At 52.8% G+C, this 27,339-nt stretch overlaps 1 protein-coding gene across 4 annotated transcripts in view; it reads left to right on the top strand.

The window, feature by feature from the left end:
- The first annotated feature begins 2,028 nt into the window (after window positions 1-2,028).
- Window positions 2,029-27,339, top strand: part of NISCH (nischarin) — a 62,579-nt gene continuing 37,268 nt past the window's right edge. For 2 of the 4 annotated variants that reach the window (XM_086367606.1, XM_086367608.1), the window contains exons 1-14: window positions 2,029-2,284; window positions 4,651-4,734; window positions 5,395-5,577; window positions 13,688-13,736; window positions 14,721-14,884; window positions 15,230-15,325; window positions 16,641-16,736; window positions 18,315-18,467; window positions 19,566-19,634; window positions 20,134-20,319; window positions 20,472-20,600; window positions 21,943-22,056; window positions 22,324-22,435; window positions 26,534-26,658. In XM_086367606.1, coding sequence (XP_086223732.1) covers window positions 2,189-2,284; window positions 4,651-4,734; window positions 5,395-5,577; window positions 13,688-13,736; window positions 14,721-14,884; window positions 15,230-15,325; window positions 16,641-16,736; window positions 18,315-18,467; window positions 19,566-19,634; window positions 20,134-20,319; window positions 20,472-20,600; window positions 21,943-22,056; window positions 22,324-22,435; window positions 26,534-26,658 — 1,656 coding nt within the window. In that variant the 5' untranslated portion in view covers window positions 2,029-2,188. Of the gene's footprint in view, window positions 2,285-4,438; window positions 4,523-4,650; window positions 4,735-5,394; window positions 5,578-13,687; window positions 13,737-14,720; window positions 14,885-15,229; window positions 15,326-16,640; window positions 16,737-18,314; window positions 18,468-19,565; window positions 19,635-20,133; window positions 20,320-20,471; window positions 20,601-21,942; window positions 22,057-22,323; window positions 22,436-22,989; window positions 24,055-26,533; window positions 26,659-27,339 lie in introns of those variants that run through there. The other 2 variants (XM_086367609.1, XM_086367607.1) reach the window with 2 other exon arrangements.

The raw sequence follows: 27,339 nt of genomic DNA, 5'->3' as shown, positions 1-27,339 counted from the left end.
GGGGTTGCCAGCGGCCCTGGGCTTAAATAGCCCAGCCCCGCCGCATTCCCGACCCAGCCCACCCCTGCCTGCAATATCCTCTACTCCCTCCCCCGGCCCTGGTGATCTCACACTGGCCTGAGTCCCTGTGTCCTCTGCCCAGGGCAAGGAGCAGATGAAGGGCTACAAGGATCAGGGCTCTTTCCCTCTGTCCCCCATTCCCCCAGGAGACTCTCTGGAAAGGTTTTTAGAATGAATGAAAACATGAGTCCAGGACAGGCAGGAGCTGCAATGCAGTGGGCCCCAGGCCAGCAACACAACTCTTATCCAACCAAGGAGGTGGGTGAGGCTCCTGGAGGGGTGGTGACTTGCTCAGGTCTGGCTGACTTGGCAGCTTCTGACTTAAGCGAAACCCCTCTGGGCTTCCCTGGTGGCTCAGATGGTAAAGCATCTGCCTGCAGTGCGGGAGACCCAGGTTAGATCCCTGGGTTGGGAAGATTCCCTGGAGAAGGAAATGGCAACCCACTCCAGTACAGTACTCTTGCCTGGAAAATCCCATGGACGGAGTAGCCTGGTAAGCTACAGTCCATGGGGTCGCAAAGAGTCAGACACGACTGAGTGACTTCACTTTCCTGCAGCAGTATGCAAGAAGAAGCTGGGAGTGGAGGACCCTGCCAAGAGAAGCCTCGAATACCAAGCTTGGATTATGGTGCTGTGGGACTAGTGGAGAAGGAAGGCACTGGTCTACCTCAAGAGAGTACGGTTTGGAGCCCTTCTGCCAAGGGTGCCAGAGGAGCCTTTCCCCAGATCTGTCATCTCCTCCGGGAGAAAAGTACCAGGTCTAGGCTGAAATGCACTCTACCAGTCAACAAATACACCGACAGATGCCTCATCTGTGTAAGACTCTCCCTCTCCAGTTGGGTTACTACCTCTCTTCTGGACCCGGGTTAGGGCTCCTTCTCTGTGCCCATGCTTCCCTTTTCCAGCACTGTAGTTCCTGAGTCCAGGGCCTATCTGTCACCCCCTCGTTTTGAGCTCTGGTAGGATACCATCTACTCTTGCCTGGAAAATCCCATGGATGGAGGAGCCTGGAAGGCTGCAGTTCATGGGGTCGCTGAGGGTCGGACACAACTGAGCGACTTCACTTTCACTTTTCACTTTCATGCATTGGAGAAGGAAATGGTAACCCACTCCAGTGTTCTTGCCTGGAGAATCCCAGAGACGGGGCAGCCTGCTGGGCTGCCATCTATGGGGTCGCACAGAGTCGGACACGACTGAAGTGACTCAGCAGCAGGATACCATCTGGGGGTGTTGTGCCAGATGGCCAGCACATATCCTTTCCACCTAAGCCCTCCACGTCCTTCACGCAGCTGGTTTTGAGTGGCTCAGTCGTGCCTGGCTCTTTGTGACCTCATGGACTGTAGCCTGCCAGGCTCCTCTGTCCATGGGATTTTTTCCAGGCAAGAATACTGGAGTGGGTTGCCATTTCCTCCTCCAGGGGATCTTCCCTACCCAGGGATGGAATCCGCGTCTCCTGTTTGGCAGGCAGATTCTTTACCGCTGACCCATCTGGGAAGTCACAGAGCCTACACCAGTTCCCTGCCTTGCCTGCCAGCCATTGCATGGATTAACCCATTCAATTCTCTAGAAAGTCCATTTGACAGAGATCTCTGAGTCTTGCAGAGGTTAAGAACTAGCTCAGAGTTATTCTGTCCTGTTCGGACTCCAGGTACAAATCAGATCCTCCTTCAACACACTCGGGTCCTCCAGGGAATGAGACCAAGAGGTAGGTGAGATTTAATTACTGTCGCTTTTGCGGAGAGGGAAACTAAGGCCAGGCGTGGCAGTGACTCGCCACGGAAGGTGCAGGGCCATCCCTCCCGAGTGCCAGAGCCCAGAGCAATTCCCGCCCAAGCCTCAGTTTCTCCCGAGCTGCAAGGCGCGCGGCGGGCGGGGCCTAGGGTACCGATTACGCAATCGAACCGTCCCAGGCGGCCTGCGCACGCGCGCCGCGGGCCGCAGCTGTCAATTACGTGCGCCGGGCGGAGTGGGGCTGGGGCGCGAGAAGGCGGCGGGGCCAACATGGCTGCACGGCTCGCGCCGGGGGCGGGGGGCAGCGGGGGCCAGGGGGCGGTGGGACGCTGACCCCGCCCCCTACTGCTGCCAGTCTGCGCCGGGCGGCGGCGGCGGCGGCGACCGAGCCCGGAACATGGCGGCGGCGGCGCGCAGCTTCGGGCCCGAGCGGGAGGCCGAGCCGGTCAAGACGGCGCGCGTCGTGGGCTCTGAGCTCGTGGACACGTATACGGTGTGCTGGGGGCCCGGGCTCCCGAACTGGAGGTGGCGACTGGAACCCGGAGTCTTGAGTCCGGGGCGGGAGGTTGGGGTGGGCTTCTTGGCCCCGTAGCTGGAGAGGAGGATGTCGGGGCGCTGCGACTTTGAGGAGGGGGCCTGGGATTGGCAGAATCTGGGGAACGGACGCTTGGGCTCCGCAGGTCTGGAAAAAGGGTCTTGGGGTGGGGCGCAGAGAAGGGGATTAGGAAGGGTATGTGTTTAGAAAAGGAGGCTAAGAATGGGAAGGATCAAGGGATAAAGGAGGCCTGCAGAGGAGAGGGGGCAGGTTGAGGCGGAGGCTCCCCTGGAGGGGCGCCGGCCTGGGAGGACGTGACAGGGGTCCCGGAGAAGGGGAATTAGGAAAGGGGTCTTCGGATGGTATCAGCGGAAAGGGTCAGGGCGCTGCAAGCCATGAAGAAAAAGAGAGGGCGGGGCCTTGGTCTGGGGACCCTTGGGGTTGCAGTTGACATTTGCTCAAAAGTGAAGGGGGCATCTGGGGGCCTTAGCGCTCAGGCAGAGACAAGAATGGAGGCGGGTGGAGCGCAGACCCCGGGAATTGAGGGGGTGGCTCAGGACTGAGTCCAAGAGCCCAGAACCTTAGGGGTCTTCATGGGTTTGGACTCGGGCGGTGGGTGAGAGCGGCTCACTGCCCATGCACACTTCAAGACTGTGGAGGAGATGCAGGATAGAAAGGGGAGAAGTTGCAGACTGTGATGAAGTAGGAGGCCCTCCTGGGTCTGGGTGGGCTTGGGCGCCTATGGGCCTGGTAGGCTGCCTAGCAGGGACTGGCCCCAAGGTGGGGGTGGCCTGAGCACCTCTCAGCCTCCTAGCCTTTGTTCTGGGACCATGGTGAGTTGGGGAAGGGGGCTTGGCTCTGCCTTCACCCCACCTCCTTGGCCCTCATCCTAATCCTCCTCCTGAGGGTCATTTTTCTGGCTCTTTCTCCTTTCCTGGGCAGGAGGAGGGGGAGGGAAATGGTCAGGCTGTGGAGGGGCTCCTACGGATCCTGGAGCAACAGGCCTGCTCCTCAATGGAGGCTTCAGTTGAGTTGATTATTTTCTCCTCCCCCTTCCCTGCGTGCTGCAGAGAGGGGCGGGATGCAAGGACCATGGGGCCTCATCCAGGTGAGGACTTAGCTCTGGTCAGCCATCATGCATGCAGTGTATCCACCTGGAGGGTTAGCTCCAAAAAAGCTCTCCTAGTCCACAGGGCTGAGGCCTTCCTCTGAATGGGTGTTGGGAAGGTGGTGATTTTGTGTCCTTTTATCCAGGTATGCTGAGTTGAATAATTATCAACACCTACCTTTGATTGATCAGTTACTACATGCCAGGCCCTTTACAAATCATTTTGCATGCATTACCTTTGATTCTTAATCCTACCAGATTTTAAGATGGGAACCGAGGCTCAGACAACTTAAGGCTCCCAGTCACTTACATAAGTTGACATACATACATAAACTATAGCCAGGAATGGCAGAACCAGATTTTGAACACAGGTCTTCCTGACCCGTTCGCTTCTGTTAGGGCTTAATTATCTATCACTGCCCTCCTCTGCGGAGAAGGCACTGGCACCCCACTCTAGTACTCTTGCCTGGAAAATCCCATGGACGGAGGAGCCTGGTAGGCTGCAGTCCATGGGGTTGCTGGGAGTCGGACACGACTGAGCGACTTCACTTTCACTTTTCACTTTCATGCATTGGAGAAGGAAATGGCAACCCACTCCAGTGTTATTGCCTGGTGAATCCCAGGAACGGGGGAGCCTGGCGGGCTGCCGGCTGTGGGGTCGCACAGAGTCGGACACGACTGAAGCAACCTAGCAGCAGCAGCCCTCCTCTGAGCTTCTAAGTGCCTTGACTCCTGGCTGTGTTCAGCTCCTGAACCAGCTGAAAGTGTTGGAAAAGGACTTGCTTCTAGAATATATAGTCAGGGCTCCTGAAAAAGAACTAAAGCAGAAAAGTTGGTCCTGCCAAACCTGACCCTGTTTTGCCTCAGAAGGAAAGGCCTTTCTTGCAGTTCAGGTTGGATTGGACTTTGAATTACATGGAGGCTTAAACATGGAGTTTAAAAACTAAAGAGATTGCTTAATATGATAGCTGCCTTTTTTGTTTCTCACTGTTGGATAGGGGTCAGACTTGTCCCATATGCCTGCCAGATCCAGTGCTAGGGCCATGGAGGAGGCTAAAAGGGGCCCCCTGCTTCTCAGCAAGGGTCAGGTACAGAGGCTGGTGGGCAGGAGCAACTTCACTTCGGCCTGGGGGGTTTGGGTGTCCTGCAGCTATTGCTAAGGGTGGGGTGGGGCTTTCCTCATTGCTGGCTAGGCAAGGGCTGTTTTCCCTCTTAGGTTTACATCATCCAGATCACTGATGGGAGCCATGAGTGGACAGTCAAACACCGCTACAGTGATTTCCACGACCTACATGAAAAGGTAATTGAAAATTGGGGTCCTGTGTTTCAGGGCTTTGGGGGCTTTTAGGCCAAGTTCCCATTGTGTCATGGGTTGGTTTTAGGGCAAAACTGGTTTATTAATGTAAACAGCGAAAAAAAAAAACCCCAAACCCGTTGGATCCTGAGAGTTCAACCCTTGCATGAGACAGTGTGCAAGGAGTGTATTTGAACTTCAGTTTTAAGATTGACAGTTGTAGCTAGGATATGAGATGCTGGGATAGTTTCCAGGGGAGGGAGCAGGCTTCAACTTGTTCCACCTGGGTATACCTATTCCAGAACCCGTGCTTTAGTATCTGGCTGTAATTCTTTCTTTGCGTTGGAGAGAGCTGCCTTTCTCTGGGTCATTTGTAGCGTGAGAATTGTGTTGTGGTTTAGAGAAGATGGTGACTTCAGGGGCTTTGAGGTATTTCCTAAATGTCTCCAGAGTCTCTTGGTGGAACTCATTGTCTAGAACTGTATCGGTGTTTCTAGTGCTAATTAAACTTGAGGCCAAACCCAGGTGCGCTAGTTTGATCACTAATCGTGGTGCTCCTGCCTTGATGGGCTTCGTAGCGAGCACCTGCCCTCAGCTGCTTGCCTTGGCCTTGCACAGTTACAGAACCTCTTGGTCTGTGGTTGACACGCTTGTGTTTTCTTACAGCTTGTTGCAGAGAAGAAGATTGATAGAAGTCTGCTTCCGCCCAAAAAGATAATTGGGAAAAACTCCAGGAGCTTGGTGGAAAAGAGGGAGAAGGATCTAGAAATTTATCTCCAGACGCTCCTGGCCACCTTCCCTGATGTGGCCCCCAGAGTGCTGGCCCAGTTCTTGCATTTCCACTTTTACGTAAGTTCCTCTTGGGTTTTCGCCTTCGCCTGCAAGCCTACGGCCACCAGAGCTCCAGGTAGCAAACCTTGTAGACCTCAACTCTGAGAGTTAGGCTGGAGTTGGAGCCTGTGGTTAGTAGATGGAGGAGCATCCTGGCGGGTTGGGGTTCAGACAGAGCGTGTTCATAAACGGATTTGCTTTAAATTAGGCTGACCGGCTCTGGCCACAGAGAGGTTTTCCTCCACCACAAGTCGTTTTGTTTAGCAAAACGGCCTGTGGGTGTTGAGTAAGGTTTCCATCCAAATGGATGGGGTTAGATTAGAAACAGCTGACACCTGGCATTGACTATTGTTGAGTTGTTGGTTCCCAGCTCAAAACTAATTAAGGGATCCATCTGTGTTGGCAGAATATTGCCATCTTAGGGCATCGTCAGAGTCCAAGGTGCTGAGTGAGGGTAGATGGCTTCCTCCAGTGGAAGTGTACGTCTCAGGGCAGCTCTGCGCTCCCTTCTGGACGGAGGAACAACGGTCACGGGCTGCTGGTGACAGTATGAGTTGTCACACTTCGGGGGGGAAGTTTGGTGCAGCATGAAACCAAAACGTTAAACAACCCAGTAATTTCATTTCTGAGAATGTATTCTAAGGGAAAAGACTGGGCGACTGAGAAAAGGATATAGGTGTAAAGGTAGTCATTCCAGGATTATAATAAGATGCTGAAGACACTCAAAAGCCCCATAGGAGGCGACTTAAAAAAAAAAGGGTGCTAGCATGGGATTGGATATTGTGCTGCTAGAAAATGACGTGTCTGTGGATTTGCTGATGGAGGAAAAGAAATACATTACTAGATGAAAAGAGCAGGGCAGAAAATGGTATTAGGGTATGGTCCCATTTTTATTTAAAAAAGAAGTTTGTATGAATATATTTGGGAAAATTCTAGAAGGTTATACATCAAAATATTACGAGGAGTTGTTTTTGGGTAGTAGATTTTTGGATAATTTACATTTAATTATTTTCCTTTTGTGTGATGAAGATAGGAAAAAAAACCCGAAACAACCCACTCCCTTTTCAGGCTTGCCTTTTAGGAAGGGACCTGTGGGTTGTGGTCTTAAAAGCCCAGACTTGTTTAAAAAATAACTGTCTTGAGATATTTTCAGAGTGAGACAGCTGAGCCTTTCTTGAAGGGTTGGACAGAACCTGGAAATTTGGTGACGGCCCTAGCACTGGGCCACTCAGCTTGGAGGGGCCTGTGGGAAAGAAGAGCGGCTTTTATAGATGGGAGCTACGTATGTGTATCTATCTTTGGATTTTGTTTGGCATGTATGTACCCGTAATGTATGTGGTTAGCAGTAATTTTCCTGTTGCAGCCTTTTTTTTTTTTTTGCATTTTCTTTCCTTATGTGAAAAAGAGAAGTCCGTTCCTTATGTGAGTCTTTCAGATAACTGGTTAGTGTTTAAGAAATGCTGTACTTTAAGAAAGCTTTGATTAGCTATTTAAGTTTAAAGTATAATTCATTGCTTAAGACCTGGGCCTTTGAGGCAGTCTCTTAGCTGCCTCTGAGTATGCAAAGGCCTGGACTGCTTTTTGTTTTTTAAATGATTTGTATGTTAATTATTATTTTGGTTGCGCTGGGTCTTGGTTGGTATGTGCCGGCTTTTCTCTAGCTGTGGCGATGGGGGCTACTCTTCGTTGTGGCGCGTGGACTTCTCGCTGCAGTGGCTTCTCTCGTTGCGGAGTGCAGGCTCTAGGTGCGCGGGCTTCAGTAGTTGCAACACGCAGGCTCCCAAGTTGCGGCTCAGTCGGGTGTGGGCTGCCATTCCCTTCTACAGAGGATCTTCCTGACCCAGAGATCGGGCTTAGTTGCTTTATGCCTTGTGGAATCTTCCCGGGCCGGGAATCGAACCCATGTGCCCTGCATTGGCAGGCAGATTGGAGTTCACTGAGCCACCAGAGAAGTACTGGGCTGCTTTTTTGAGATAGGTTTGCCTGACGTAGACCTGGGGCCTACCCTACATCTGTAGCAGTTCTGGTTTGAGGCATGTTCTCCTGCTTGGAGCAGTTTGAACATATCTGAAATAATTATTATCAAAAGGGCCTCTTGGTTATATAAATCCAGAGTTCTAAAAAAGCGGTTGATCCATCATTAAACTAAATCACGGTTGCTTAGCTGTGGCACAGTAGGCGTGTTGGACCAGACGATTGGTGGGGGGGCTGCCCTGTGCAGTGCTGAGCAGCATCTCTGACTTCTGCCCACTAGATGCCAGTAGCGCCCCCCCCCAGTCTCCCCCCCGCCACCCCACCACGTTGTAACTACCCACAGTATCTCCACGCATTGCCAGGTACTGCCTGAGGGGCAAATTGCACCTGATTGAGAATCACGATATTAGATCTTCAAATGAATTTGGACAGACAGGGCCCAAAAGATTTGTCAGCTTTCTTACAGACTGGGAGCCCTTAGGGAAGGTTTCTGGTAGCCTTCGCCCCCATCAGTGTCCTCTCTGAATTTACTCCCAGTGTAGTCCACCTCTTGTGGGGCTGCCATTGGACAGGGTGGACCCAGGGAACCCTGTTTGGCTGGGGTGTGGATTTTTTTTTTGGTATATAATTCACATACAAAATTCACTCTTACAAAGCATACAAGTCCCTGGTTTTTAGTATATTAACAGAATTGTGCATCTGTCACTACTGTGTTAATTCCAGAACATTCATCACACAGGAAGGAACTGTGTACCCATCAGCAGTCACTAATATGCTTTCATAATATATAGGTTTGTATATTCTAACATTTCATATAAATGGAATCATGCAACATATGACCTTTTGTGACTGACTGCTTTCACTTAGCATAGTGTTTTCAAGGTCTGTTCATGTTGTAAACAAAAATAAGTACTTCAGTTCTTTTATGGCCAAGTACTACTACGTTGTTTAAAGATACCATATATTGTCCATTTATGAGTTAATGGACTGGTAACTTTAGCTTGCTTCCAGTTCTTGGCTTTTATTAAATAAGGCTGCTGAGAACATTCATGTTTTTGTGTAGACCCATACTTTCTGTTGGGGCTTCCCAGGTGGCCCAGTAGTAAAGAATCCACCTGCCAGTGCAGGCGATGCAGGTTCAGTCTCTGGGTCAGGAAGATGCCCTGGAGACGGGAACGCCAGCCCACTCCAGTATTGTTGCCTGGGTAATCTCATGGACAGAGGAGCCTGGCGGGCTGCAGTCCGTGGGATCACAAAAAGAGTCAGACACAGTTCAGCAACTAAAGGATAACAACAACATACTTTCTGTTGGGTATATACTAGGAGTGGAATTGCTGGATTGTATGATAACTCTGTTTATGAGGAACAGCCAAATTTTCTTTCGTAGTGGCTGCACCATTTTATTGAGTTGGCCAGAAAGTTGGCCAATGCATTCCTACCAGCGATGTGTAGGCTGTTATGTTCGCACGTCTTTGCCCACACTTGCTACTGTTGGCTTTTACTGTAGCATCCTCATGGGTGTAGCGTGGTACCTTGTGGTTTCAGTTTGCATTTGGCTAATGACTAATAATGTTGAGCTTCTTTTCGTGTGCTTGTTGGTTATTTGTATATCTTCTTTAGATAAAGTTACTGAAATCTTTTGTGTTTCAAAAATTAGGTTGTTTTTGTTGTTGAGTTATAGGAGTTCTTTGTGTACTCTGGATATTTAAGCCCTTGTTAGAAATATGATGTGCAAATCTTTTCTTTCATCGTGTGAATTGTCTTCGTTTTCCTGATTGTATTCTTTGAAACATAAGTTTTCGATTTTGATGAAGTTTACCCATTTTTTTCCCTCCAGTCACTTTTTGGTATCATATCTAAGAAACCAAATTCAAGATAACAAAGATTTGCAACTATGTTTTTCTTCTAAGAGTCTTACAGTTTTAGGTCTTGTATTTAGGACTGCAACCATTTTGAGGGGATTTTTGTATACGGTGTGAGGTTGGGGCCTCCACTTTGGGGCAGGCTGACAGGCAGGCAGAGCCGTTTGTCTCCCAGCCCTGCTGCTTCCTGACAGTTTATTCAAAGGCGGTCATGGAACCTCTGTGTGTCTCAGTTCCTCTTGTGAGTTGGAGGGGGATGATCCCAGGCCCTTGGGAATTGCAGGAGCCTGTGCAGTGATGGTGAAGGGCCCAGAAGAGGTCTGGGCTTATGGCGGGGGCTCTCCAGGTTCCAGCCACTGCTAGCTATTCTAGTTAGGAAATGCATTCACTTCTTGTCAAAGGTAGCATTTATATCATTTTGTTATCTTGAAACCAGTTGGGTAGAACAAAGACACTTTTTGAAATTTGAAATCAGAGTAGGATAGGACTGTTACCATCCTAAAGGTAGCTTTTGGTTGTTTGTTTTAGTTGCAGAATATAAGCTGTAAGTGATAACAGATATTCTTGCGGCTTACTTATGGTCTTGGAGCTCTCTTCAGCCAAAGTTTAGGCTTGAATCTCTCAATGGGGAATTTTTACTCACACAGTGTTCCTGACTTCTGCTGGTGTGCCTCATATAGGCATGAAATAAGTTATCAAGGGCTCCGACCCCTGTGTGTGTATGTAAACCACACAGTGATGTGTAATTGAGCCCCTCGTTAATGCTCCAGTGACACACACGCTGTGCTCAAGCCTGTGCCAGGCAGGAGCGTTGGACTGGCCTGCGGTTATTCATTGAGTAGGGTCTGTGCTGCAGGGGGTTCACAGACCTGCATGTACTAACATGCTGTCAGAACAGTGGTGTCCGAACCACAGCCTAATAGTCTGTGGTGCATTTGTGTGCATAGCTCACTTGGTAAAGAATCTGTCTGCAATGTGGGAGACCCGGGTTCGATTCTTGGGTCGAGATGATCTGCTGGAGAAGGCATAGGCTACCCACTCCAGTATTCTTGGGCTTCCCCTGTGGCTCAGCTGGTAAAGAATCTGCCTGCAATGTGGGAGATCTGGGTTTGATCCATGGGTTGGGAAGATCCCCTGGAGAAGGGAAAGGCTACCTACTCCAGTATTCTGGCCTGGAGAATTCCATGAACTGTATAGTACATGGGGTCGCAAAGAGTTAGACACAGCTGAGCAACTTGCCTACAGGGGTGCTGCTCAAGGGTGCAGACCAGCACTTGACCCTGGCAGGTGGCTGATTGATTGGAATGTAACATGTTTGGAAGTGGGTATTATAGTTTTTAAACACCTATTTTTTTTTTATTGAAAAAATTTTTGAAGTTATAAAGAATGTCTTTTAAAATTTTAATTTATTTATTTTTGGCTGTGCTGGATTTTTCTTGCTGCAGGCAGACTTTCTCTACTTCTGGCAAGTGGGGGCTACTCTTCATTGCGGTGCATAGGCTTCTCACTGCGGTGGCTTCTCTTATTGCAGAGCGTGGGTTCTGGGGCGCACGGGCTTCTGTAGTTGTGGTTCCTGGGCTCTTGAGCACAGGCTTAATAGTTGTGGTGCGTGGGCTTAGTTTCTCCTTGGCATGTGGCATCATCCCGGACCAGGAATCAAACCCACGTCTCCTGCACTGGCAGGTGGATTCCTTACCGTTGAGCCACCAGAGAAGCTCCCTGCCTTTTTTTTTTTTTTTTTTTTAGGGTATTTCAGTTCAGACATCTGTGGGACCCTGAAGTATTTCAAGTCCCTTAGCAGGATTGGGTGGAGTGTGTGTGCGTGGGGGAGTACCCGTTTGCAGAGGTACCTCTGGGCAGAATCTGCAGGAGCTTTAAATGGGACCCACCGATGCCCCTGTTTCCTCCTAGCAGGAGGGAGGCCCAACCCTGCTTACATTTGGCCACAAGGCCACAGTTGAACCAGAGTACTCTGAGGAGGCAGACAAAATGCTTCTCTGAAAAGACTTATACTGTGGATTTTGGGACTGAGGCCTTTCTTTGTTTCCCCTTTAATTAAGAGTCTCTCAAGGTAAAGATCAGCCAAGGCAACTAAGTTGATAGTGTTGCCTGGTATAGCTGCAGGGAGTGCTTCCTGTAGCCCAAGGGGAGGGGCGGAAGAAATTGTCTACTTTTTAGATTGCTCAGAAGTGGAAACATGCTCTTTGTTTAGCATGAGTCCTTGGCCCTCACAATCTCCCAACTTTCTGGGTCTTCCAGAAATTCCAGCCCTATCTCATCAGCTGAGCTGGTGTTGACGCCAGCTGCCCAAAGAAATGTAACTCTGAGGATAAGGGTTGCTGGTACTAAGCGTGGGCTGGGGGCCCTTTTCCCATGTGAGACCTAGTGTCCCTGCTGGGAATGGAGAGTCTGGGGAGCTGCTCTTGGGGACTGGAGGTGGGTGCGGATCGGAAGCCTCTCTGGAGTCTGTGTCTTTCTAGGCTGTCCAGGCGATGGGCGATTCTGACTGCACGCCAGATGGGAAAGTGCTGATCTGGAGACAGGGCTTAGTTCTCAGAGTGTAGGTGGAGAAATGAGCTTCTGGGTCATTCCATGGTCTTCCTGATCTTCGGTTCTTCATAGCAGCCAAGGAAGTAACTGCCCAGCAATTGAATTGTTGCAGGAGACTGAAGTTGAACTTCTGAGTGAACTGATGGCCTGTCCTCTCATTTACTGGAGCCTCTCTGGCTCAGAACCTGCTGTATCCTTCTGGTGGCCCTTTTACATTTGACCCTGTGTCTTGCCAGACTCTGAGCCCCCTAACAGTGGAGCTGTGTTCGCTCATTTTTCTTCCTTTGGCTTTTTGTTCATTTGTGAGAATAAGGAGGAATTAGTCTCATACAAGCTGAATTTCAAGCAGATGAAATAAGCACATTTTTTAATAACAGATACCTTAGAGTACTAAAAGGAGAAATTAGGGGAGTGTTTTTATGACCTTAGGGTTGGGAGAGAGGTCCCAGAAGTCACAAAGGAAAAGAATCACAGGTTAAAAAATGCACACTTGCCAAACCTCCCTCTGTCAGGAGAACCGGTGTGAACACATGTAAGGGGCATGCACAGACAAGGAAAAGACACTTAGATATTTGCAGCATGTAAACAAGCATTAGGGTGTCCTGTATGTGTGAAAGGTAAGTGAGAGACGAACCATAGAAAAACAGGAGAAGGACACTGTCTCCTGCAGCCTGGTGCCTTTCAAGTTCCATAAACACACTAATTGCGTGTCCTGGTGGCAGAGGGGTTCTTGTGAACTATGGAGGTGATCGTGCAGTTTTCATCAGGACCTGTTTACAAAAGCCCTGTTGGCTGCCATCGTCAATTAGGTGCCGTTCTTACCTGCAGGATGTGGGGTTGCAAGCCCTGGGGCTCTGGCAACCCCATGGTTACACCCCGAAATGCTGAGGCAGTCAGCTGTCAGCTGTGTACTGAGAGAGGCTTCACGGCTAAGCACTTGAAAGTGTGGCTTTGCGAGTTTCTTGCCATGTAACAGTGAGGATCGCAGCCTGTCTGCACCTCAGTTTACTTACCTGTGAAATAGGATTCAAAATAAGAGCCTCCTGGCCTAGGGCGCCTGGAGGATTGAGTGAGCCTCTTGGTGGGGAGCACGTAGGCCATTGCCTGGTGTGAATTGAGACCCAGCACGTTAGCTGTAATGTGACTGAAGGTCATTCTTGTACTGCCTTTACCCCATCGCCCTAAAAGGGAACCCTTTCCTGCCTCTTCCTCACGACCCTGGGCTGGGTGGTGCTGTCACCAGCCTTGGAGGGACGGCGCAGGAAGAGAGCCTGTGCTCACTCTTTCCTCAGATACCTGTGGGACACGAATGTCAGTAAAAATGGTCACTCCCAGGCCGGGCTGGCTCTGTGAAGCCTGTTTTTTTTCCCACCAGGGTAATGGGAACCTCTTTTCCAGAGGAAGCAGGACTGTCTGTCTGCCATGCCTCTCTCAGTAATCTCCCAAGGCCAGTTTTGGGAGCTGTTGACTTCCCAGCCAGCGCCTGACATGGCCAGGCTTTGCGGTCTCCTGGGCCTGGAGGTCAGCCCGTGCTGAGTGGCCTTGGAGCTGTTATCCACATAACTGGAAATGCTCTTTTCCTTTCTGAGCTGCTTGATTCACTTTAGATTTACTCTCTCCGTTTTGTTTTACTTCTGGAGAGCTGGCTTTGGAGCAGTGGAGGGAGTAGATGGCAAGAAAGGTGCAGGTCCCAGTGGTGGGGAGCAGGGGAATATCCTGACTGGATTTTGTTTTCTCTTTAGGAGATTAATGGCATCACTGCAGCACTGGCTGAGGAACTCTTCGAAAAAGGTATATGGCCAGGGGTCCTTGAAATACTGGATGCAACTTGGCTAGCCCTGTTAGGTGGCCAGGGGCCCAGAACTCTGTCAGCTGGCTCTGTGCCAAGTGGGTTCTAGCCAGGACCCACCTTCCCAGGGTTGCCCAGACCCCTGGGCCTGGTCCACAGGCAGGCCTGTGCACCTGTCTGCTCTGCAAGTCTGAAGAGCTGTGTTCTTCACCTCAGGACCCTGGGGCCCCTGTCCTCGGGGGCTCTGTTCTCAGGCTCAGATTGTATTCCAGGGCCTTCTGATGGAGTTCTAGAAGGTGGGTGGTGTGCTGCCCTCTTGCACCGGGTTTGTTCTTACCTAAAAGGGTTCGGATGGCACCGAAGCTGCCTCAGGGTCATGACCCTGCCTGAGAGCACAGTGACGATGGCTAAGATGTACTGAGTGAGTGCTTGTGGGCCAGACTTCTGTGTGTGTCTTACTGCTCCCCTGAAAGAGGGCCGGACAAGGACGTTGCGGATGAGAGGCCCGGTTAGCTGTCTGAGGGTGCATGGCTGGAAAGCACAACAGGAGGCCCAAACACCAGTGTCGGGCTCAGAAGCCCTCCTGCCCTGCTCTCGGGCCCCTTACTGTGCTGGCACCTTGGGTCTCACTTATTAAGACATCTGTGTCTTAGAGGTTACAGTGGGCTGTTGCCCTCAGTGCTGTGCCTGCGCTGGCTTTCTCCTGGCCAGGGCCTCAGATTGTAACTCAGTTTCACCTCCGAGAGGCTCCCAGAGCAAATTCCTGTGGCCCTTCCCGCCTTTGTAATCACGTGTTGACCCTGAGCTATCAGCCCAGGAGGGAGGCCGCTTCCGCATGCTCAGGAGGGTCCTGCCTTCGTCCTGACTCGGCGCGCATAATGGGTGCCGGCCAAGTGCTTGTTCACTGTTGCCCGAGTGGGCAGCTACCCTGGCCGCACAGCGGGGCTGGGACCCAGTGCTCACCTGTTGGGCTGTGGCTGTTGCAGGAGAACAGCTCCTGGGGGCTGGCGAGGTCTTCGCCATTGGCCCCCTGCAGCTCTACGCAGTCACCGAGCAGCTGCAGCAGGGAAAGCCCACGTGCGCCAGCGGGGATGCCAAGACTGACCTGGGGCACATCCTGGACTTCACCTGTCGCCTTAAGTACCTTAAGGTAAAGCTGTGGGAGCCTGGTCATGGGGAACTGCTCAGTCATGGGCACGCAGCTCGTGACCTGGGTGGGTGTGTGTGTGTGTGTATATACACACTGCAGGCCCTGGGGAAAAGAAGGTGACATTTGGTGATCTGGCACTGTGCTTCCGCCTCTGAGCACCAGGGGGCAGTCATGGTCCAGTGGCCCCCTACGTTGAACCTTGGCTTTAGCCTGCTTTGTTGATCATGGAAGTGCTGAGTGGGAGTCCTTGCCCAGACTGCCTCTCGAAGCCTGGCAACGATGAACACGAATGGAAAGTGCTGGTTGCAGCAGCATCCCTAATTCACACCGTTTATTTGGCTGTAGGTTTCTGGCACAGAAGGACCTTTTGGGACCAGCAACATTCAGGAGCAGCTCCTGCCTTTTGATCTGTCTATATTCAAGTCTCTTCATCAGGTGGAGGTAAGGCCCAGGGCCCCTGGAGTGCAGGCGGGACTGTGCCCTCGCAGCATGGTCTGATTTCTGACCATTCTGTCTGTGCCTAGGGAGTGTTCCTGAGGTTGAGTGTCTGGATTTAATCGTAAGGCACTGCTGCATTTGTGTCTGTCAGTATGTGGCAGATTCCATTTAGGGGAGTCAGGCGCTGTGGAGGCAGAGAGACGAGCTTCTGCTGCTCTTGGCCGGTCTGCATGTCCCCACCCTGCAGCATTTGGACAGGTTGGAGCACCAGCGCCCAGCTTCTCCTGGGCTTCTTCATTGCTCAAATTGAAGTGCTAGGAAGTCGTCCTATGGGTCACACAGAGCCAATTCCATGTCTGCATCTTCCAGGGCAGATCAGCAGAGGGGTTGCAGGATTCTCTGCTCTCTGCCGTGCCTGTACCTAACAGGAAATACTTGGCATTACTCACTGCAGAGCTCCTGGGTTCACAGTGCCAATTTTGTACCTTGTTTTTTCTTTTTTTTTTAATAAGAAGGGGACTCAGTAGAGAATAGGGGAAAACACTTTAACACAGCAAGTCCTCGAGCATGGCTTTGTGTGCAGCCCTGTTCCTCATGTCTAATGTTCATTCCTCGATGAAATCTTCTCAACAGCCACATGAAATGGGCACTTACATTCCCATTTTACAGTTGAGGAAACTGAGGCTTAGGGGGGTAAGGAAGTTTGGCCAGGATCACACAGTTAAAAGGGGGAATCTAGTGTCTGAGCTCAGCAGAGTCTGACTCTGCAACGTGCCGGGCTTGTCTCAGGAGGTCCCTTGAGGACCCTTCCTTCGATGGGCATCTGGTCCTCGACCAGCACAGGCAAGTGGGGCTGGGTAGTGAGAGGAGTGCCTGGTTGGGCAGGCTGCGGCTCTGCCAGGCGGGGCCTGCGGGTATGTAGTGTAGCGCTCGGACAGGTGGCTTGAGGGAGGTGGTTTGGCTTGTCCCCCTCCTTTCCCCTGCAAGGCTGCCGAGGCCAGTGGAGTGGGGCAGGTGATGTTGCAGAGGCCCCAGGCTCTCCAGCTCTGGTGTCCCTGGCTCTCACTTTGTGTCCAGCCACCCAGCCCCAAGCAGCTGTTCAGAGAAACGAGTTTGTGTCTCTGTCTCACGGGCTACTTCAGAACATGTCTAGTTAGCACTAAAAATGGGAAAGCAGAGACTTAGGGTTTGAGTCACTGCCTGCCTCGAAGGATTTGGGGTCACTGATGGTTGTGCTCCTTTTGTGTGTGGGTGGGACTTCATGGGACTTCCGTTGGAGTGACGATGCCCTTCTGAGACATAGCTGTTCTTGTTCCAGATAAGTCACTGTGATGCCAGGCGCATCCGGGGGCTGGTTGCATCCAAGCCCACCTTGGCCACAATGAGCGTCCGTTTCTCGGCAACCTCCATGAAGGTAAGCGCCACCTGTTAACCTTCCTGGGTGCTGTCTGAGGGGCAGGGCCCTGCACTGTGGTGCCCTCACTGCCATCTGTCAGGAATCAGAAGCCAGACTTTCCCCTGGGCAGCTGCACACTCATGTGGGACCTCCCAGTGCTTGACAGTCCCTGTAGCCTCAGGCTACATCATCATCCCGAATCAACACTGTAAAACCAGAGATTTTAAGAGCAGGGTAATCTCCACCCCCCAGAAAAGGTCACTGCTGCTGCTAAGTCGCTTCAGTCATGTCCGACTCTGTGCAACCCCATAGACGGCAGCCCACCAGGCTCCGCTGTCCCTGGGATTCTCCAGGCAAGAATACTGGAGTGGGGTTGCCATTTCCTTCTCCAGAAAAGGTCACTGGTTTTTAATAAATTTTCAGCAGCACGAGTGTCAGAACATTTAGTAGATGAATTGATGGAAATGTTCTCTAACTATGAAAAGCCCTGGCTTAGCACTCATTTGTATTTTGTTCTCAGTGAACTTGAGTAGGCAGGCGAGGTTGTGTGTGGTGGACCCTGTTGTTTATATGTGAGTGACACAAACTCACAAACCAAGTACGTTAAGAGGTTTTATCCCTTCTCTCTTTACATTTTTATGATTTGCATCTTAGTAATGACTTGACTTCCAGGTGGCGCTAGTGGTAAAGAACCTGCTGCTAACACAGGAGATGTAAGAGATGCTGGTTTGATCCCTGGGTTGAGAAGATCCCCTGGAGAAGGAAATGGCAACCCACTCCAGTATTCATTCCTGAAGAATCCCACGGACAGAGGAGCCTGGCGGGCTACAGTCCATGGGGTTGCCAAGAGTTGGACGCGACTGAAGTGACTTAGCAGACTCAGTAATCTTAAAGTTTTTCTAGAAAGAAGTATAGTGTTACTTTTAGAACTTAGAGTATCTGATGAAGATTTAGGTTTGATGGAAAGTCTTTCTCTTGAGGCTACTGGCTGAAAAGAGGTGGCTTGTTTCAGGCAGCTTTGCCCCTCTGGGAGATACTCCCTGCTTCCCTGCTCAGGGAGCCCAGAGTGATCCATTGAGAGAGGAGAAGTCTTATCAAAGGGCATCAGAAGCCGAAGCGAGAAGACCTGCCTCCTTCCCAGTAGACGGTGCCCCCGTGCTCCCTGCTGCTGCCCTGTCTCAGCCCTCCTGGATTTTACCCTGTGAAGTAATGGTTAAAAGGCCTATTGTCAGCCGTGGGGGCCACAGTGCCAGCTTGTAAAGCACGGTTGCCTGGAAACACAGAAAATTCTGACCTTCAGCCTCCAAGATTTAAGCCAGAAAAGGCATCACTGTATAACGAGGCTCTTGTGAGCTGGAAAAGCGTTTGCTCCCGCAGCAGGGCCAGAACATATTCCAAGTGGCCGTTATGTTTCTAAGCTCTTCAGTTATTTCACAATTGTTTCGAGGCATATGAACCAAAGCCCCGTTTTAATGCAAGTTCACTTCCACATACTAAATATGCTCCAGCCCTTCCTGAAATTTTGCAATGATTGTTTTCCCAATGAGTGTTGCATGAGGGCTACCATGGGGGTGCTCACCAGATGTTCTCACACAGGAAGTCCTCGTTCCCGAAGCCTCGGAGTTCGATGAGTGGGAGCCAGCAGGCGCAGCCCTGGAGGGCCCCGTGACTGCCGTCATCCCCACATGGCAGGCTCTGACCGCTCTGGACTTGAGTCACAATAGCATCTCTGAGATCGATGATTCTGTGGTACGCCTTCCACGGCCTGACCAGACCCTGGGGTTGGGTGTTTAACGCTTTACCAGAAGGACCACCAAAGACCTGCATCCAGTGCTCTGTGCACTGCCGGCAGTGCTTAAGTTAATGGGGTTATTTAAAAGTTATTTAAAATCTCAGGGCTTCCCTGGTGGCTCAGTGGTAGAGAATCCGCTGGCCAATGCAGGAGACACTGGTTCAATCCCTGGTCCAGGAAGATCTCACAGAGCAGCTAAGCCCGTGCACCACAACTACTGAGCCTGTGCCCTGGAGCCCCATGAGCCCGCACGCGGCAGCTGCCGAAGCCCACGCACCCCAGAGCCTGTGCTCCACACAGGAGACGCCGCCACGATGGGCGGCCTGAGCACAGCCGCGTGGAGAGTGGCCCCCGCTCTCTGCAGCTAGAGGAAAGCTGGGCAGCAGTGTAGGCCCAGCACAGCCAAAAATAAATAATGGGTTTTTTTAAAGGAGTGCTTAGAACGAAATGAAGGGTATTAATTGTGTGTGCATTTGATAGCATAGACACAGTAAGTGGTGAAATTTATTCCCAAGAAGGGGAGCAGAAAAGTTAGTCCGTAGGTTCCAGGGACATTCCTGGTAGTTCAGTGGTTAGGACTTTCATGTTTCCACTGTAGTGGGGACAGGTTTGATCCCTGATCAGGGAACTAAGATCCAGTGTGCCTCACAGTGCAGCCGGGAAAAACAGAACAGGTTCCAGATGTTCCCCTGTAAGAGTGACATCCAGATGGTACTTGGGCAGGAGTGTGGTTCCTGTGTTTGTGCGTCTCGATGGGGGTAGGTAGAGTTGAAGAAGCACACACCTGCTTCTGTCTGCACTTGCTGTTTATCACTTTTACAAGCCAAGTGTTCTAGAAAAGCAGTGCGCTGGTGCTCAGCCATGGAGGCCCTCTGTTACGTGTTCCTGAGGATGTGCTGCTGGCTGGGCCCTGGGAGGTGTCCTGTCAGGGGCCCTGCACAGATGGCCTGCCCAGGAGTCTGTGGGCAGGCAGAAGCATCTGTCCCTCCTGTGGAGGGGCCGGAAAGGGTTCAGTCTCCTAGGGTAACGTCAGGTGTTGTCTTTTCTTTCACAAGAAACTGATTCCAAAGATTGAGTTCCTGGACCTGAGTCACAATGGAGTGCTGGTCATGAACAATTTGCAGGTAATTAGTGTCTTTGGAGACCTTTACTGTCTGTGAGCTTCTCACAAGGTCCCATTCTCCTGAGATCCAGGAGGCTGATGTGGCCTTGGGAGTCTTGGGATTTCTCTCATGGGCACTTGAAGGGTATCTGGGTGTACCAGAGGTTTGTAAAGGCAGAGCCTGCTGCCATTCCCTTTAGGTCGCAACAATGCAATGAGCATGTGTTGCTGTACTTCCCAAAGTATAAATACACATTGGACATGATAAAGATGATGCCTCCACTGTGAAGATGGACAGCCTTGTTTTCAAACCCTGCCTCTACTCCTACCCTGTGGGCCGTGTTGGCCCTGTAAACCTGTGCAGGGAAGAAGAGTTTCCCTTCTGAAAAAATGTCAGCGGGAACAGAGCCAACCTGCAGAACTAGTCATTGAGGCTGGAAGGCCCGTCCCCCTTCACATCGGTGCCCGTTGTTTGGACCCTTGGCCTTAACCCCGGGACCCTGTTGTCGCTGCCGCCACAGCACCTGTACAACCTTGTGCACGTGGACCTGTCCTACAACAAGCTCTCCTCCTTGGAAGGGGCTCACACCAAACTGGGCAACATCAAGACCCTGAACCTGGCGGGCAACCTCCTGAGGCATCTGAGTGGCCTGCACAAGCTCTATTCCCTGGTCAACCTGGACCTCAGCGACAACAGAATCGAACAGGTGAGCTGCGCCCCAGAAGGGACACAGGGTTCTGGGGAGGCTGTGCCTCGACGTTGGTCACTTCAGTGAGAACGGGGGGCTTTTGTTGGCCGTTGGCTCGTGTTGTCACGTTGCTGAGTTGTTAGCGAAGGGACTCGGGGGATGCCTTTCAGATGGAAGAGGTCAGAAGCATCGGCAGCCTCCCGTGTCTGGAGCACGTGGCTCTGCTGAACAACCCCCTGAGTATCATCCCCGACTATCGGACCAAGGTGCTGGCTCAGTTCGGAGAGCGGGCCTCGGAGGTAAGCTGCTTGGGGAGACTCAGCTGCAGGTGACATCTGCCTGCTTCACAAGGCCGTCCTGACCCTGAGTGGCCTTTCGGATCAGGGAAGCCCACTGCCTCCATAGGAAAAGGCTCCCTTGCTCCTCTTCTCTTAGGGGCCACAGGCTGCCACGCTTCCTCCGTAGGCTGACCTCATGTCGCCTCCATCAGAGCATCAGGCCTGGGGGGCTCTCCAGGAACCAACAGGCACAGCCTGAGTGTGGAGGGACTGTCTTCTACTTGTTAAAAAGTAACGTTTACTGTGGGCTTCTCTGGCGGCTCAGCAGTAGAGAACCCGCCTGCCAGTGCTGGAGATGCGGATTCCATCCCTGAGTCGGGACGGTCTCCTGGGGGAGAAAGTGGCAGGCCGCTCCAGTGTTCTTGCCTGGGATAATCCCATGGACAGATTATGAGCTGGCAGGCTCCAGCCCATGACGTTGCAGAATCAGACAGAAATTTAGTGACTAAACAACAAACAATGTTTATTGTAGGCAAGAGTCAAGAATAAGATACTTAATTCCAAGTATCTCATTTCCTGGACGACTTCTGGCCATAAAATCTCATCATAAACCAGATGTGTTTACCCACCTTGGCCAGTGTCACTTAGCCCAGTATCTGCTGCCTGCTGATGGTCACCTGCCCGCCCCACAGGTGCCCTGCAGGTTCCCCTGTCTCCTTGCTTTGAGCAGGCCACGCTCCCACTCCCCCCAGATCCCAGGCCGAAAGACAGCTGGAAGTCTGTCTGCGTCATCCCCCACCCCTCTGTGTGTTTTCCACCCCAGTGCCCCTTTCTCCACACTGTCACCAAGACATCAGCTCCCCTCCCTTGGCCCTTGGGACTTTCCCTCATTTGACCGCTCTGCTGTTCCCCACTGCCTGCCGGCCCGTAGCTCATTCCTGCACTTGGGGGTGGGGTCCTGCCTTCCTACCTGCTTCCCATGCCTTGACTCTCCCAGCCCAGAAGGCTCTCCCCTTGCTCTTTGCAGATACGAGTTTCATCATGATCGGAGGCTTAGTTCAAGGCACCACCTTCCCCTACTCCCAGCCATCCCAGAGGCCTTCTCAGGGAACCCTGTGCCCTGCCTTCTCTTTTCCAAGAGGAGCTCCCAGAGCCAGACTAGGCGTTGCGGGGCCTTGCTGGGTCACTCCAGGGAGCTCCCTGGTCGCTTCTATGGGTGGCAGAGATCTCCCTCCTGGAGGCTGAGCCCCTGCAGCCTTGTCTGTCCTCAGGGGGCCTGGCCCACACCTCGGCGGGACCCCGCCATACTGCTCGCTCCATGCTGCCAGCCCCGGTGCTGATGGCCATTTTCTGAACACCGTAGGTCTGCCTGGACAACACAGTGACCACAGAGAAAGAGTTGGACACAGTGGAAGTGCTAAAAGCAATTCAGAAAGCCAAAGAGGTCAAGTCCAAATTAAGCAACCCTGAGAAGAAGGTGAGTCTTCGTGTGGGAGGTGGAGGAGTGGAGTCCTGGCCCTGCCACCCTGGCCTCCCGCCGGCTGTGTGTCCCTATCCGTTCTCATCTGTGAGATGGGGGTGGCCATCGGACCTGCCTCGTGGGGTTGCTGAGGGTTAGTCGAGGTCCTCCCTGTCCCCAGTGTTTGTTTGCGAGCACCATTAGCTCCTCACGTCTCTGGCTCTGCCCAGTTCTGTTCTCCTGGATCTTTCACCTCTGCCCGGCTGACTCAGCACTCCCCCTCAGGTCAGTGAGGATTCTCGGCTCTCTGCTGCCCCCTGTGTCAGACCCAGCAGCTCCCCACCCAGCGCGGCTCCCACCTCTGCCTCCCTGCCCCAGCCCATCCTCTCCAACCAAGGTAACCGTGTATGTGTGTATGTGTGTGTCTGCCTCCCTGACGGAGCTGCACAGGCCCTGCCCGGGCCCCCAGCTGGGCTGGGGTTGGGGGAGCGGGTTTGGATGCAGGGAGGGCACGGTGCTGTTTGCACACCAGCCCCTCCTGGGGAGGCGCATGGCTGGGGGGTGCCTGGCTTGATTTCTCAGTTTGTTCAGTGAAGACTCCCCATTGCTCTGACACCCACATCCAGTTCCTCTAGGGTACTGCGGGGTGTGCTCTTTGAACAGGCTCGGGGCTGCTGGCCCATAAGGACCCCAAGCGCCTGCAGGCAGTGTGGGCAGGCTGGCTGCCTGTTAACGAGAAGCCAGGCCTCCTGGTTACTTCCCTGAGTCAGGTGCCCCCGCCCCGTCCCTGTGTGGGGAGTGTGCCTCATTGCCATGGCCCTGTTGGTGACCCAGCCCCGAACGCTGTGTTGGTGGGGCCGAGATGGGCTGTTGGTGGACCCATGGAAGACCAATCCCTTTCACCCACCCACTGTCTTAGCGTTTTCAAAGGGCTTTCACCTCTGAACCCAGGCATCCTCGGAGATGAGTGAGTGAAGCAGGTCCCATGAGTGTCTGCTGGCCCGGCCCCCACGGAAGAGGGGAGGGTGTGCCGTCCCGAGTGGAGCCGAGGCTCGGGACACACAGGAAAGAACGCCGCCCGCCCGGGCTCCTGGAGTTGGAGAACTTGGTGTGAGGTCTTGGGAAAACAGTTTGACCCTATGTTTCAAGAGCCAGAAAAACGTTCCCACCCCTTGACTTGGTAACCCCGCTGGTGGGGATTTTATCTTAGCGGGTTAAGATAACAGGGAAGGGGGAGGTGAAATGCTCGGCGCAGCGCTGTTTCTGCCAGCAAAACATGGGCCATGGCGGGCGTGAGAGAGAGGGAGGGAGTTTAAGCCGCGGTCCGGAGTGCCCTGCAGCCATTACCGCCGAGAGGGGAAGGTGGGATATGAAGAATGCTGGGTTCAGTCAGAGAGCCTGGGCCGGGCAGCTCACCAAGGTCACAGCCGTGGATGTGAGCCAGAGTGTGGGCGGGGCATGTCGGTGCCAGAGTCGCCATCTGTTTGCGTTAGTAACATTCTTGATTGAGAAGTTCTGGTTTTCTATTTCTTTTTTTTTTAATGTAAAAGGGGAGGGGGCCTGTATCACTTTGAAGATGCTTCCCTGACCTGTCTCCTGTCAGGAGGGCCAGAGCCCTCCTCAGGCCCGCTCCCTGCCTCCGGCCCTACGGCCTGCAGGGGGTCTGCGTGGCTAGGCTCTGGGGACCGGGAGGTGCGGCTGGCCCGCCCGGCTGGGGACCCGCCAGTTCTCAGTCTGCCCTTGTCAAGGCAAGGAATCAGTGAGTGTGAGCAGGCGAGTGAGCTGTGGGTGGCAAGGGAGGTGTCTGCCCCCCACAGTTGCAGTTGTGGGGGGCCCCCCTGTGGCGGCGAAGCCTCTGCAGCAGCCAGAACCAGACTCAGTCCCCTTCTTCACCGCCCCGCTCCGGGGGCACCATGCAGTGGCTCACTGTAGCCTCCCCTTCCTTTCCCAGTCCTTGTACTGGACATTTAGACGTTGTCTCCAGATCCTCTTATAAATAAAACTGCAGTGGATGTCTCTGTGTGCACATCTCTTTCCTTTTGGTGAGAAACAACAAAGGTTGGGCCCCGTCTAGGGATTCTGATGTCCCCTGTCCCGTCCCCTGAGTGGCCCTTTCTGACCAGTTATTTGTACAGACCACAGTCCAGGAAGGAAGCAGAAAGACTGTCCCTGTTCACATTTCCTCAGCTCCAAACAGGGTTTGGGAGGGTAGTGACAGGAAAATACTGGTTTTTATTGCTAATGTGGAGGAATCCACGGAAATTTGTGTTCAACCATGTGCTGCTGGACCTTGCCTGTGTGGGCAAGGATTTCTTCTGCAGGGAGCAGCTTTGCTCCCAGCCCGCTTTTGTAGAAGTGGACATACTTGTGAGTAAGCTGTCCCCCACCCCCTACGCCCGGAGGCCCGCCAGGAGGGGACTATCCAATAAACACAAGGCCTCTGGTCACCTCAGGACCTGCTAGCCCAGCTTGTTGGAGCCATGGAGGGTTGTGGCCACGGGGACTGATGTGGGAAGTGTCGGAGTTGATTCTCCAGCCAGGCCAGGTCCAGGGGCTGAGAGGAGGCTGTAGAGACGTGGTTAGGAGAGCAGGCGCCTGGCCTGGGTGCCCTGAGTTTACATCGCAGCTTCCCTGGCTGTGGTCCCTGAAGCAGCTTGTCGCCTCCAGAAGCTCTGTTTTCTCTACCCTGCTTCATCGACTCTAAGATGCACGCACTCCACCTTCTGCCTCTGAAGCTGAGAGGCAGCTGTCAGTCAGTGCGTCTCGTAGTTGCTGTCAGCCAGCTGGTGTTCGTGATGGAGTTGTGGGAACACCTTCCGCGGACGCCTGCTAAGACCAAGATGGCGCCACATCCACGCATCTTAGATTTGATGAGCTGTGGTAAATAACGGGAGGCGTGCATGAGCTGACGCTGGGAAGCACTTGGCGCTGCTGCTGGTCCATCAGAAGCGGTCAGTAAGGGCTCCCCGCCTGTGTGTTTGTTGGAGGGTTTCCAGGTGACCAGGACAGTCCCCTGAGAAACTTGGAGCCTCTTGGGAAGCTGAGCAGTACCCCCAAGGGAGTTTGGGGCATTTGTGAAAGAGAGGTCTGTCTAGAGCAGAGAGGATTTTGCTCTGGAGGTGTATGTGAGGTGACTCTCAAAGGATGGTAGGATCTGAGCACGTGAGGGAGGAGGGGGTGGGTTCCGGGAGAGAATAGCATGCCTCATGCCTGGCTGTGTGCCTGCCGCCCTTCCTGCCTGTGCACAGCCCCTGCTGCTTTGCTCTGGGTGGGGTGGGTCTGGATTTGGACCATCTGCCTGCCCAGCCCATGAGTAGAGGACCTGGGCTGTGCAAGTTGTCCTGACCCCAGGCCGCAACTGAGCTGGACAAGGGTGTGGGGCTCTGTGAGCTCTCTTTGAGTCATTTTGTTGGGCCGTGGTGACTGGTAGTAAAGCCAGGCGATGGAGGCGAGCCCTGGCCTCCTCGAAATTTTGGTGGAATTAGGGGTTGACACCCAGCATTCATCCAACCAGCTGCATTTAGGAGAAAGTTAAAAAACATTTTATCCTCAACCGGTCTAGAAAATGTTTGGAGTGAAATAATGGACCCAGATGAGCTGAATTCATACAACAACCTCAGCAGGCTTTAAAAACGGCCTGAATGAGTCAGAGTGTGCTATCCATTGCCGGTGGCCTTGGGGAGAGTCAGTGGGATGTGTCCTGTGGGAAGCTGGGCCTGGGTTGTCCTTGCCAGCCCCGGAGGAAACCCGAGCCAGCAAGCAGGCCCGGCCTTCTGATGAGGGGTCCGGGACTCCTGGATCCGCAGAGCTTCCCAGGGCTGTTGGGTGGCAGGGTGGAGAGGCTTCAGCTCTGTCCCCAGGAAGAGGCTCTAGGAGCAAACGCGTGTAAGACTCCTGGACATTTTGCCAAACTGCTGTCTGAACGGGCGGGGCAGCTCGCCCCGCAGTGCCTGCCTCCGCCCAGTCAGGCCACACAGCCTGACCTTTGCTGAAGTGAGAGGCAGAACTCTCCCTTCTCGGATGGTTCGGAGGGTGAGCTTGGTCTTGTGTCACGCCCATTGGCTATTCTTTTGTGGAATGTCTATTCGTTCTTTGCAGCCTCCTAGTGGGATTTCTTTCCCCCATTTTTTGTTATCTGTAAGAACATTTTATAGATTAAAGATACAAGCCTTTGACAAATACTGTGAGCACTTTTTTCTCATTTCATTCAAGTTTGTTTTTCTTACAGAAGTTTAGTTTTTATATAGTCACACCTCAAGTTCTTCCTTTGGATTCAGGCTCAGAAATTCCCGTCCTGAGATTAGATGAGCAGGCGTTCGTTCTTCTAGTTATTTTAAGGTTTTGGTTGTAACATTTTCTTCTGTAATCCACTTGCCTGGATTTGGGGGGTCTGATTAGCCCCCAGCCATGCTGTAGCCCGAGGACACAGCCCCATTTGTTGAATGGCTGCTCTCCTGCCCCGCCTGCCCCACCCGCCTGCCCCTGGTCTCTCTAGGAATCATGTTCGTGCAAGAGGAGGCCCTGGCCAGCAGCCTCTCATCCACCGACAGTCTGACTCCTGAGGACCGGTCCATTGTGGGAGGATGCTCTGATTCCTTGGAGTCCATCCCTGCGGGACAGGTAACCTCCTCCTCCTCCTCCTCCCCGGGGTTGGTGGTCCTGTGGCCCGCTCTTCTGCCTCCAGCTGTCTGCAAATAGGAGGTGGCCGGTCTGGAGTCATGGCGGATGTGGCCAGTGCTTGGGGCACTCTGCTGTGTGGTTCAGGGTCTGTTCGGTTAGCATCTGTGTGTCTGTCTCTCTCTCTGGGCTGATGGGGTTAGGCAGTTTTCTCTCGCTGGGTCCTGGGGGGCAAAGCTAGGTAACCCTTAGTGCCTGTGAACAGACTTCCTGAGGAAAGCAGTTCAAAAGGTCCTGGGGGGGCTTGTTTGTGTTCCAAACCCATCAAGAAGTTTCTCCCCTGCTGTCTGGCACCTCTGGGCCATTTTGCCCATTTCTACCTGTCAGCCTGGGGACATTGTGACTTTGTTACCTCCTCTGTGGCTGCTGCTGAGGGTCCCTGAGCTAATTCCTGTGTCTCGGGAAGAAAGAGGCCGGCAGGTGTGCGAGGGGCTCGTTTGCTGTGTGTGGGGGGAGTGTGCTTGGTTTCTGAGCCTTCCCAGCCCTGTCTTTGCTCACCAACACAGTCATGCCCTGTCGCACTGGGGCAGTGGGCAGTTCTGCTCTGTCCCAACACTCTCCCTTCACCCAGGGTCACAGTAGGAGGCTCCTGAGCCCTAGGTCTTCTCTGCTGCCCAGAGACCA

This window comes from Bos grunniens, chromosome 22 (genome assembly GCF_055505025.1).
Source record: "Bos grunniens cultivar Pamir isolate PY7600 chromosome 22, Bosgru_T2T1.0, whole genome shotgun sequence".
NCBI classification, from domain to species: Eukaryota; Metazoa; Chordata; class Mammalia; order Artiodactyla; family Bovidae; genus Bos; species Bos grunniens.
Note: the sequence above shows the minus strand (reverse complement) of the source record. Positions and strands in the feature narration are given on the sequence as shown.